The sequence below is a fragment of the Cygnus olor genome, chromosome Z (assembly GCF_009769625.2).
Source record: "Cygnus olor isolate bCygOlo1 chromosome Z, bCygOlo1.pri.v2, whole genome shotgun sequence".
Taxonomy (NCBI): domain Eukaryota; kingdom Metazoa; phylum Chordata; class Aves; order Anseriformes; family Anatidae; genus Cygnus; species Cygnus olor.
Genome location: NC_049198.1, coordinates 80,956,527 through 80,969,147, shown reverse-complemented (window position 1 = coordinate 80,969,147; position 12,621 = coordinate 80,956,527). Strand labels below are relative to the sequence as shown.

Sequence of the window (12,621 nt, the reverse complement as noted above, 5' to 3'; positions counted from 1 at the left end):
TTTATCAGTTTAGGAAAAGAAATAAAGTCTATCACTTTAGTGTGTTTAAAATAAAAAAATCGTATCTTTGTCTTAAGCAGAGTCTTTCTTCCAATGTTTCATTTTGTTAGGAGACAGTTAATTGAAAGTCTGTGTGTACAAAAAAGGGCATAGAGAGTAGCTAGGCAAACAGTGGACATTGTCCATATTGAGCAGTGATGTACTGGCCACCCATTAGATTTTTAATATCATGTCAAAGCATAATATATGAGTGAGATGAGTAGAGTCGTAATTGCTCATGTAGTCTTTGTCCCTTTGAAAAATAACAGATGGAGTCATCCATGTGGTTTACAGTACGGTATGTGTTGTGCTTTGTATGTGTAGGAAAACCACATCAGGAACTGTCTTGAAGCTGGTTTTCTCTGTGGAAAAAGACAACTTTTTGTAACAGTCCCCATCAGCCACATCAAAACTGACCTAATTCCTTCTCTCCATGTTAGCCCTGTAAGAGAGGGAAAGAGGAATCTATAAGCAAACACACTTGCCTGTTGATTTATTTAATGTGGTGCCTGCTCACATTACATTTGGATGGAAGGGGTTTGCACTGGCATTTGAAGAATGGGAACAAGACTTATTTTCTTGGTTTCCAGTGAATGTCTAGGTCCCACAGGCTTCGAATAGACCCCAATAAAACTTCCACCCATTGGTTTGGAAATCACTGCTGGTTCAAGCTCATTTGTGGGCTTTTCCTAAATCTGTTACTTAAGTCAGCAAACAGGTTTCTCAAGATGTTCCACGTAAAGCATGTGAAGAGCTGAATGTCTTGATGTGTTAAAGGATTTGAAAGGAGCCAACCTCTTCACAGCAGTGCAGTGTGGCAATGCAAGAGACAGTGGGCATGAAATGACACAGGAAAGCTCAGGGTATAAGGAAGTTTTCACCATGGGGATGATCTAGCAGTGGAAGAGGCTGCCCTGTGAAGTTGTGCCGTCTCCACCCATGGCAGTTTTCAAGATGACACTGGATAAATTCCTGACCCAATGGCTGGCCCCCGAGAGACTTTCGAATTTCTCAACAATATCCATGCTTTTGGAAGTTCCTTCCAACCTGAATTACCCTATGACACTGATGTCCAGCTACTTGCTCTTCACTCCAGCTTTTATGCTGTGACTTGGTGAAATGTTTGTATGATTACAGTGGAGAACATGAAAAGCATAGTTACAGGCATGAGAGTAGCACCTGATTCACACAGCACAGAAGGTGAGATGAAGAGCTGGCTGGGGTGGAAGGCCCTTCTCTGTCTGTTGACTACAACTTTCTCAGAGCAGATGCTGGCTTTTAAGAAGAATGCAGTAGTTTTGGGTTGACATTTGTTGAGTAAGGAATTGAATGAAACAAGCAACAAAGTTGTTGTATGATGACATAAAGGAATTGTGGAGCTGAGCTACTTCTAGAAAAAAAAAAAAAGAAAGAAGCTAATTTCAAAATTCCTCTCTGCTCATATCAATAGTGGCTGCTTAAAAATTACGTGGCAGCAGAATTTGCTGAGCTGAAAAAATAATTAATCTGAAATGAGGAAGGCTCTTGCGTGAAGAGAGCAATGTAACATGTAGGGCATGGTTTCGGTCCTGCTCCTCTCCTTAAAAATATAATTGAATAATGGCAACCACAGAGAAACAGGGGTTCTCTTCGTCCTTTTATATGTTGCAGATATTCCTCCAAGTTCAGAGCTGATTTCTGAGGTAGTCCAGACAAGTCATGTGCAGAGCGATATCCAAAAGGCTAAGGGAGAACAGGTTGTCAGGTTGTGAGGCTTTACATTGATGGGAGTTTTTCTTGAAGCCACAGATCTCAGGTCTGTGTTTTCATTAAGGCAAACAATTTTTCTCTGGTTCTTGTGGTTGTGGAGAAGAGTTTGAAAACATGACCCCCAGATATACTTCTGGCATGAAAATGGGACAGCTGTCAGGGTGGGTCATATAAACAGTGGGGTTCCCTTCTGATTTTCTGAAACTGTTTTCTTGTTGGGATGTTTTGATGCCTGTGCAGCACCTGGACATTTTCAGCATAACTGCAGAAATGATTTTAGCAGGAAAATGAGGATTATTAAAAAGCAGTGCATCTAGTTAACCTGTCCAGAAAACATTTTGACAAAAACTAAAGTATTTCATGCAAACCTGTCATCTTTGATGACTTTTCCATGCAGAAGATCCCTCACTAGGGTCTTTCACAAGAGTGAGGAGGTGCAAGGCCTCAAGTGTACTTACCATGCTTTTTGATCTGCCTGCCTTTTTCTGTTTTGCTTTGTTTTTCACATCTGTGTGCAGACAGTGCCTGATGTTTCTAGGCTGCTTTTATACAGCAGAAGAAACAGTTTCCCTGCCTCAGGAAGGCAGGATGAACTGAGATGTTTAAATGCTGGGGTGGGTGTCTCAGAGGTAGGTAGGTGATCCTGTCCACCCTGGTCCCTGTGAGGACAGACTGCCAGTGTTCTGTCTCTGAAACTCCACACATTTGCTGCCTGTCAGGTTTAGTTGTCAGTGGGTCTCAGCCAATTAGCAAAGGGAAAACAAATAGCTCAAGATTTACCCTCTGACATGCATTTGGTTAAATGCCTGTTAAGTGTTAGTGAGTGTAATGTAAAAGAAAGCATCACATCACCCCCCAGATTTTTTCCATACAAAGTGTTTTCATTCACGTGAACCTTTCAGAGAGTGTATCTGAGGAGGACGGAGTATTTCTGTGCTTGTGGTACTCCAAAGCCCTCTTTTACTAGCTTCTCTGTGCCCTATCTTGTTGCTGCACAGAGACCTTGGGTTAAGGACTCAAAGCCAAGGTGAGTCACTGCTCCCTGTCTGTGCAAGGGTTGCTTTTCCACTTAGTTCAGTTCCCGCTGCCTATCTAAACTCCCCTGAAGACACACAGTTAACAAGTGCTCAATAAATCTTTGAGAACAAGGTTGGTTGTTATATTTTTGGCTTTCCCACATGAAAATTGTCTTGCAGCCCTCCCCATTCCAGCCTTGGGTACAGTGAAGACATGAAAGAAAAAAGCTTTGGAAGAATGCTTGTTTGCTTTATGGGGCCAATTTCACACTGGCAATTTGATGGGGACTTTAGCATTGTAGGAATAGTTGCCACCCACAAAATGTAAAATAGAGGACTTCAATCTACCATAGGTTCACCTGGCTCTCAGGAACACAAATATGAAATATAAATGGAAGTCTTTTAGAAAATAAAATACTAACATTTATGTCCAGCTTTCAAAGTGACCTGAAATCAGGAGTTTGTGACTTGAAAGGATTTTGTTCATCTTTGACTTTGTAGCATGCCACAAAATACTGCAAATTCTGTGTCTTTCTCCATTGTTCTTCATGTGGGTAGAGATTAAGTGTACCTGGAGCTAAAGTGGTAAACATTGCCCAGATTCTTTTGCCACGTGTTACTGTTTTGAAATAACTATATTGCATACAATATGAAGCATAGAAAAGCTGTGTGAGCTGCTGCTCAGGATCCCAATAGATGTCATACAAAAGAGACTTGGGGCAGAGAAGTCACAAAGCAAAAAGATATGAATCTCACACTGGATCCTATGGTATTTCCTACTTTGTTAGGTTGTCTGCTACTCATGTGGTCTGTTAGGACCCTGCTTTTTGTATACTATTGATCATACAGGAGGATGTGGCAGGAAGGGAGTCAGCTGTAACCTGTGGTCTCTTTTGGGTGTTTAGTCATTACCTTCACAATACTCATTCTCTTCATCTGTATAACAGACAGTTATAAAAGGACTACTGGGTGACTGTCTCAGACAGCATTTGTGAAATACCTTGAGATAGTTCATCTGAAAGTGTTAGAAACATACAAATGTTGTTCTTAGAAATGTGCACACGACATCTGAAGTGTCAGGAGCAGTTGGTACCACAGATTAAAGATATCTAGCAACATAGATGTAAACCTCATGCACATTCCGAGTGTGCCTCATATTTCTGCTTCATATTTTTCAATACGGAAATACGAATGACTCTACTGCAGGTTGCATTTTCTTCTGTGCTTAGATGCTTCAGAAGCAGCAGAGCCACCATAACAGGAGGATTGTACATCTTCCCTCCTCCTATGGCTGAAATGGTTACTGTTGTTGATGAAAGTGTCTAGTTCCTTTCAGAATAATGAAAAACAATGTGTTTTAGTAGTATCTTGTGACAATGAATGGCATAAAGTGATTATGTGCTGGTTTAAAAAAAACCAAAAAACTATTGTTCCATCAGCATTGAATATGTTATGTGTTATTTTAATTGGATGCCCCTTTTTGGCACTATGTGTAGAATGATAGAAGCTGCTGACAAAGAGAATAGTGAGGTGGTCATTTCATTTGTGCTGGGGTTGAGACAACTCATGAAGAGGAGAGCATAGGGAAAGAGCAAGATATGAAAAAAAAAAACCTGCATGAACCCACAGCAAAAGCTGGACAGGAGGAAATGAGGGACTTCCTCCAAGGAAGGAGGAAGAGGATGGGGGAGATGCTGTTTTGAGGCAAAGACACTCATATAATTGACCGTGGTGCAGGTGTCAGGAGGATGGGCATGCAATGCTGGTGCTAAGAACAGCCAGTGGGAAGTTCCTGAAAGTGTGTTAGGCAATTTTTGTACTCTTCAGGAAATGAAACTGTGTTTTAGTTTGTTTTAGTTGTTGAGCAGTACTTACACTCAAGGGCTTTTCAGCTTCTCACACTGAGGAGGCTGGGGTGCACAAGAAGCTGGGAAAGGACACAGCCAGGACAGCTGTCCCCAGGTGGCCAAGGGGATGTCCCATACCATGTGCCTTCATGCTGAACAATAAATATGGGGGGAGTTTGCTGGGGGTGCTGCCCCTTGTGGTCTAGCTGGGCATTGGCCAGCAGGTGCTCAGTAATTGCATTGTGCATCACTTGTTTCGTGTACTCTTTTATCATTATTAGTATTATTATTGTTGTTTTTTTCCCTTTCTTTTCTGTCCTATTAAACTGTCTTTATCTAAACCCACGAGTTTTACTTTTTTTTCTGATTCTCTCCCTCATCCCACTGTGGGAGTGAGTGAATGGCTGCATGGTGCTTCCCTGCCTGCTGAGTTAAACCACAACAGGAAGCTCTGGCATTTAAATGGTGAGAAAGAACCCATGCAGAGACTGTGAAAGGACATTCCATGAGCAAGGAGCCTGGACAGGGCTAATGCAGGAAAGTGTGCAATAAAGTAGATAGGTGTTTCTGAAGAACCTGAAGAATGTTTATACTGGCAGATGAAAGAGACATAGACAAACGAGCAGTTGAGGGTGGATGTGTGGAGATGCAAATCACAGCAAAAGCAGAGATCAGCTGTCACCATTGTTGTCCTGTCACTGTTCATTTGAACACTTGTTACTTGCCTGGTGTCCTGGTTTCAGGTAGGACAGAGTTAATTTTCCTCCTAGTAGCTGGCAGGGTGCTATGTTTTGGATTAGAATGAGAAGAGCGCTGATAACATGCTGATGTTTTAATTGTTGTAGAGCAGTGCTTACACCAAGCCAAGGACTTTTCAGCTTCTCGCTCTGTCCTGCTAGCGAGCAGGCTAGGGATGCAGCAGGAGCTGGGAGGGGACAGACCCAGGACAGCTGACCCAAACTGGCCAAAGGGGTATTCCATACCATCTGACGTCATGCTGAACAATATATAGGGGTGGCTAGCCAGGGTGGAGGGGGGGGCCGGCTGCTCGGGGATAGGCTGGGCATCGGTCAACGGGTGGTGAGCAATTGCATTGTGCATCACTTATTTCGTACACATTATTACTATTAATACTATTATTATTATTATTGTTGTTATTCTTTTCCCTGTCTTAATAAACTGTCTTTATCTCAACTCACAGACTTCACTTTCCCGTTTCTCTCCCCATCCCGGAGAGGGAGGGGGGAGGGTGAGCGAACGGCTGTGTGGTGTTTGGCTGCCAGCCAGGCTAAACCACAACACCTGGTGAGTCTAGAAAGTCACTATAGCTCACTGAGATGTACGTCTATTTTTTTTAAGGAGGCCTTCTCATGATTTTCTATGGAGACTTCTCCTTACAAACCAGTAGGAAGAGACTGCTGGCTTTCTCTGCCCCAGACAGGTGACTGGTGCTTTTAATGATCTATGAAAGTCTTTGTTAAAAAACGTCTTGAAGTGTGTGCAGGCCTTTGCTTCCTTCCCACCAAGCCTTCCAGAAGAGGTTCAAAGATGGTGAGGGCAAGAGACGGCCAGGCAGCAGACTTAGCTTCCTCTTCTTGCCTGATATGAGGTGGTGGTGTTGCTGTGGGCATCTCGCTAGGAGTCAGGGATGCTTTTCACCACAGGTTATAGAGAGATCCAGGTCTGACAGTGTGGCTCCTCTACACCGTGAGGTCCTTAGGGAGCAGTCTGAATACATCTCAGAACTTCCGCTGGCTTGCTCTCCAAGCTGTAACGTAGGGATAATATCATGAGCCTTCCTTTTGGTGGAAGATAGAAGAAAAGCACTGCAGACTGTGGGGTGCTCTGTTTCTCTGGGCCACATGGGTGCTGCAGGCCGTGAGGAGGACCGGCAGTCCGATGAGCCCTGTGGTGGCCAGCCCTGTCCCAGGAGGTGTCCGTTGGGTGCCGCCGGTTCCTCTGAGCAGGCAGGCAGCTGGGCTTGCTTCGCCTCTTCAGTAACCCAGTAACTGCTCCCCAGGAGCCAGTGACGGGAGGTTCAGAAAAATTTCTTTCCCGTGAGGGCAGTCAGACACTGGCGCAGGCTTCCTAGGGAGGTGGTGGATGCCCCATGCCTGTCAGTGGTCAGCAGGCATTTGGACAGTGCCCTCAGTAACACACTTTAACTTTTGGGTAGCCCTGAAGTGGTCAGACAGTTGGACTCGATGATCTTTGTAAGTCCCTGCCAACTATTCTAAAACAGCATCTTTTAAAATAGTATTCATTTTGCTATAATATTTGTCCTCTCTCTGTCAACACTGAGACTGAAAAATTACAAAGCTCAGTGCGTGCTCAGGGAGGTGAAGAAGCCCCCCAGAAGGGTAGAGGGGCCCAGCCCCGTTCCGTGGCTGTGTGAGAAGAGCTTTCTGCCAGCCCAGGAGGCACCTCCTGCTGAGGAGAGCAGCCCTGGTCCCGCGCCTTTCTGTGGCCCTGGCCTTCCTTTTTGGCTGGTTTTGTGCCGCATCCACAGCCGTCCTTTACCATGCTGAAAGGCCTCTGCATGCTGTCCTATTGGCCTGGTTGTCCCCCTCCTCGCCCAGGGATGTGGGGACCGGCACATCCCACAAACCATGCGGTGACCCTGGAGAGGAGGCTCCTTCCCTGAGGTCAGCTGCTCCTTGGCCGCAGCTCCACAGGCTTCTGCATGGCTGGGAATAAAAGCAGCCCAGCTGAGTGCTCCCACTGGAGGCAGTGGAAGAGCATCCCATGTGGCTCTGCTCGTTAAATCCAGGCAGGCATGTCTAGTTATGCACTTCTCATTTTGGCTGGAATTAACTGCTTCCTACTGTAGTTAATTTTGCTCTAGGTAATCTCTGAGGCTGGAGACAGGTCACAATTCAAATTTGAAATGAAGTCAGTCAGCCTTGCATATGCATGCCCAGGCACAATTCACTCTATTCAGACCTTGGTTTTATTCAATTTGCTAGTTCTGCTTAGAAAAATAACAAAACAACAACAAAAAAAGAACATTTTCTGCTACAAGTGCTGGTTGTTTTCTGTGCTGCCATTTCATGGGGTTTTGTTGTTCACCATGGGCAGCCTCTGTGGAGGGTGTGCGCGCATGTGTGCGCGCATGAGTGTGATTTACTGGTCTGTGGAATGCCACATCTTTAAAATTGCAGTGCCCATTTCCTGCTGAAATAATTTCTACAAAGAGTGGCTCCTATTACAGCAAGAGGAGCATGGACGTCATGATTTATTATTATTTATAGTCCCAGGGCCTTGTTTATGCACGATGGGTTGGGTGCTCAGGATAGGAATGCCATTATGCAAATGACATTGAATGTCCTTACTGAGCCTAAATAATTTTTGTATTGGACGATTAAACCTCATCTGTTATTGATATGGGCTGCAGTCGGGCTATTAAAGAGTCCCAACAGTACTTACTCCCAGTAATGGGAAAATTGAGAGGAAGAGGCTAAACAATTGCCTCAAGTGTGCTGTGATTGTCTGGTAGGAGTGGAACATAACGAACCCCCTGAATGGAAATCGTGTTTACTACTTAGGGATAAATAAAAAGGGAGAACATGCAATAAATTACGCTTTGTGATTTGAATCAGCGCACCAGAGAATTTGCGTACTTTCAATTTATTTATTTGAATTTTTTTGAGGGGGGGTAAATACCATGAGTGGCCAGGAATAATCCCTGCACCACACTTGGCTCAGGCTGGGGGAGGGTCAGGAGACCTAGCCTCTGCGGGAACGTGGGAGCCACAATGTCCTTGCGCCTTTCTTTTTGACACAGCTGTGTGTTCACATTTTGATCAGTGTTGATAGCTTATGAATTCCAAAATTGACAAAATTTACAGAAAAATGAGGATAATCCATCTTCCTTAGCAGCCTGTCAGGAGCTGGCTATACTTCATAATCTTCAATTACAGATGCTATTTTCAGACATTTACATGCAGATATTAGAAGAAAATGGAAATGAGAAACAAAGAGCGAATGGAAATGCAGTTATTTATATGTATAAAAGAAAAGCAGGTAAATTCTAGGCATTTAGATTGGATTTGGGGATCCCTTTGGAAAATCTGAGAATGGGCTCGTCTGCTTATGGATCTCACTGTGGAAAAGTAAAATGTAGCGTAGAGTGTCCCACATGCAGATAATCTGAAGATTTAGGTCAAAAGCCAGTCAGTTATTCTGAGGTATGAGGGCAAATATGTTCATGGCAGGGTGTACTAATTCCCCTTGTTTTCAGAAGAATCTCTGGGGATTTACACAATCCTAATTGGATTTGGGTTAAAGTGAAGCACAGCTGTTATTATTATTATTATTTTTAAACATATATTTTTTGTGAAAGGGAGTTTTAGAAATATTCTGTTTACACAGAGGGAAAAAAGGCTTTATCACTGAAATCAAATTTTCATGCCCTTTAAGAGAGTAAGAGCCAAATGCTACCAAAAAAAAAAACCCAAACAACAAAACAAAGAGAAATTGGAGTACAGCTCCAATTAGCTGTATAAATCGGTTTTACTCCAAAGCAGAATTAGTTTCAGTGATAGCAGTGAGTAGAGCAGGAAATGTGATGTAAATTATAAAATGGAGGGGTGGCTGGTGGGGTGGCAGCGACAAGGCTTTGATATATGGCTTTTCAGATCCCTTTCCAGTCCAAATCGGAGGTGGTTGAGGAGGAGGGCTTCGGAATGAATTTCTCATTCCCATAAAATTTAAGACCGAATAGCACCAGTGCCCGTGCAGCTGCGTGTGGCACCGAGTTTCTGAAAGCCTGGGGAGATTAATTAAAGCTGCTTTGGATTAAGCTCTCCGAACCATATCTAATGTTACGAATTTCTTCCCTTTGTGAGGCCGGTGTGGGGGTTTCAGTGGAAAGCCTGCCTGGTGTCTGCTAGTTCTGCCTTTCTTTATTAATTTTGAAAGTATTACGACAGGATGACTTAGATCTATTAAGTATGAGCTCTTGCTTGCTGCTGCCATGAGGGATTAGCAGAGTCGTGACCTGGGCTGAGTGACCAAGTGGACAGCACTACACCTTTAAGAAGACCTCAGATCAGTGTCTTCCCGGAACAGTAAAAGCACTGTGTTGAGCAGTGAAGGCCCCCTGTGACATGCCTGTCTCACTGTCAGCTGGTTTGCTCAGGGAGAGGCAGGCAGCACGTGCGGTCAGCACAGAAGTAGCGCCAAGTCCTGAAGGCCCCAAGCTGGTGCTGTGCTCTGGCAGCCCAAGCCACCGTTGCGTCAGGCAGGGGTTTCCTTTTGCTGCTGCATGCCAAGCAACACTGTTGGTCTGAAGGCGGCCATGCGAGTAGCAGGAAGGCACAAGACACGTACTTTATGCCTGCTTGTTTTTTTTGCAGGTGTGATTTGGAAAATGGAGCAGATGCAAAAGCAACATGTGCGAGTCCCACAGGATGCCAGCTGGCTCCTTTGGACAGTCACTTTCCCTATGTAGCAGGCACCTCTTTTCTGTCTTTTCTTGAAGTGGTCTCATGAGGGGCGTGCAGGGTCTGTGCCACTGGAAGGGGGGACAAGGGACCAGAGGGGGATGCATTTGCTTAAGACTGCCTGGATTGCAGCACTGCTGCAGGGCTAATCCCAGACCCTTGCACAGAAGAACCCCCCTGTTACCTCTCCAAGTTTCCCATGCTAGATTCCAGCACTGGGCTGTTTTAGGGAATGCCCTTATTCCCCACTACATGCCCACCTTTGTCTGTTCTGGATATATCTTGAAGAGACAACTGCTCTATCTGTAGGGTCTGTTGACCTTTTGGTGATTTATACTCAGGCATCTTTGTTAGAAAAAGTATAGGGTGAAGCCAGTGATGGGCTATCTCACCACTTTACTGTGGTGCCACAGGAGATGCTGGTGTGCCTTCTACCATGCTGTGTATGTTACAGAATCACAGAATCACAGAATTGTAGGGGTTGGAAGGGACTTCAAGAGATCATTGGGTCCAACCCCCCTGCCAAAGCAGGTTCCCTAGAGCAGGCTGCCCAGGTAGGCATTCAGACGGGCCTTGAATATCTCCAGAGAAGGAGACTCCACAACTTCCCTGAAATATGTTTGAGAACAGTACAAAAGTACTCCTGCACCTATTTTCCTGACATATGCCCATCGCCTCCACCACCTCCCACAAATATCTTTCATGCCACAGCTTATCTTCTGGTGGTGCAACAAGGTGTGAAGGACAGGGCTGGGTACAAGGCTCCTGTGAGCTGCGGTGGTTCAGGATGCTCTGTCAGCTCATGGTGACTGAGGTTGTCCCTCTAAATCTGTACCTGAGAAACTGAAGGCAGCAGAATTGGCACGGACACAGTGGGTGGTTTCCTGTGTTTTCTACAGAAGGTTGTAATACATGCATAAAAGTTGATTGTTTCCTCCTCATCCTCATGTGTTTACATCCCCATGGGCTGGTGATGGGTTTTCGCATGCAGGTTGTGGAGGGAGCTCTTCCCCCTGTAGGCACTTGCTGTGAGAATTGGTTCAGTACCTACTGCAAGCCATGAAGAGAGACAGACACCCAGCTCGCACTCCAGTTGTTTCTCGTGGCCCCAGTAACTTTTGAAAAGTGCCCACTGGCACAATTATTCCTATAAATGTGGGGCTCTGCCTCAATTTCCCCTTCCATAAAGCGGATGGGATGGTACTTGAAGAGAGATTGTAAATGACACCTACCAAGTACACTGGTGCCACAGAGTCTGCCCAACACCACGTGAGGGAAGGAACCGGCCTGTGACTGCCTGCACATCTCAGTGCTGCTGGCAATGCCAGTGCACAGATGTGGGCTAGGGGTGCCACGGAGGAAATACCTGGAAATAAAGCCTCTGAAATTAAGGTGGATGTGAAATTTCTGCCAGAGTAGAAACTTTCCCATCTTCACACAATGAAGGCTGGCAGGGAAAGTGCCGTGTGGATGCTCCTGCATGAGGCATAGGGTGAGCTGCTGCCCGTGCATCCAAACAGCCACCCCTCTCCTCACCACCCTGGCTTCTCCCCTGTCCAGCTCCTTTGCCCAGCACCAGGGCCTCCTGAGCTGAAAGGGATGGGGCAGGGCAAGCATGAGACCCTGTCTGGCCTCTCCTTTCAGTTTTCCCTTAGTCTCTCCCCTTTTATATATTCCTCGTTTCACGTGTCTGTGTTTTCTCTCCTCCATGCTATGGCAGTGGTGCTCCATGCTGATGAGACAGTACGTGGTACAACCGCAGGCAGTCATTTTTCAGGTAATTTCTAGGGTACTGAACACCCGACTCTTGCTTTTTCACCTACCAAGCAGGTCGGGCTTCCTGCTGCAGAGGGAGAGGCCCCATGGTCACACATGGGCTGCTTGTCACTGCGAGCAGTGCTGGCTCACATGTAGAAGTGGAGAAGCCAAGTTCTGAGCCCCCTGTGCTGCAGTGTTCACCCCCTGGCTGCCTGCTGTCCCGCAGGTCTGCACGCACCTGCTCCAAGGGATGGGGACCTCTCTTCAAAGTGCTGAGCACAGGGCTCATTACAGCATCTCACAGCTTGGCAATGAGAGACACCTTCTGCAGTGGCATGCTTCCTTCTCTTCCCAAAGCTGCCTGCTCTCCTCCTGACTAGTGCTGCTGCATCAGCCTGGTGCTGGCCTTGGCTGCCTCCTGACTGCCTTGTGGTAGGTGCTGTGACCACAGAGGTGGTTCAGGGGCTCACCTTGACCTGGACTATGTGGCTGCGAGTCAGGTGTGGTGGGTCTGGAGCAGCTGGGGTTGCTCCTTGTGGGTGCCTGGAGCAGCAATGGGCTTGTGTCTGTTTGGCGTGGTGGCTGGTAGCCCCAGATCAGCTGCTTGTCTACGGCTCTTTGGCCTGGCTGCAGGTGTGTGGGCAACAGCTGGTGGCTCTGAGGAGGGATGCTGGCACGGTTTTGCCATGGGAACAGTGTGAAAACAGGAAAATCCCTGAAAATCCCAATATTCTTACCTCCATAGCAGGCAGGTGCAGGCTGGCCTCC

At 46.0% G+C, this 12,621-nt stretch overlaps 1 protein-coding gene across 4 annotated transcripts in view; it reads left to right on the top strand.

Moving 5' to 3' along the window:
• Nucleotides 1-12,621, top strand: part of PAX5 (paired box 5) — a 149,696-nt gene that overhangs the window by 61,677 nt on the left and 75,398 nt on the right. For 2 of the 4 annotated variants that reach the window (XM_040540353.1, XM_040540354.1), the window contains exon 7: nucleotides 11,816-11,872. The exons of the other annotated variants lie outside the window; for them this stretch is intronic. In XM_040540353.1, coding sequence (XP_040396287.1) covers nucleotides 11,816-11,872 — 57 coding nt within the window. The remainder of the gene's footprint in view (nucleotides 1-11,815; nucleotides 11,873-12,621) is intronic. 4 annotated transcript variants of the gene reach the window in all.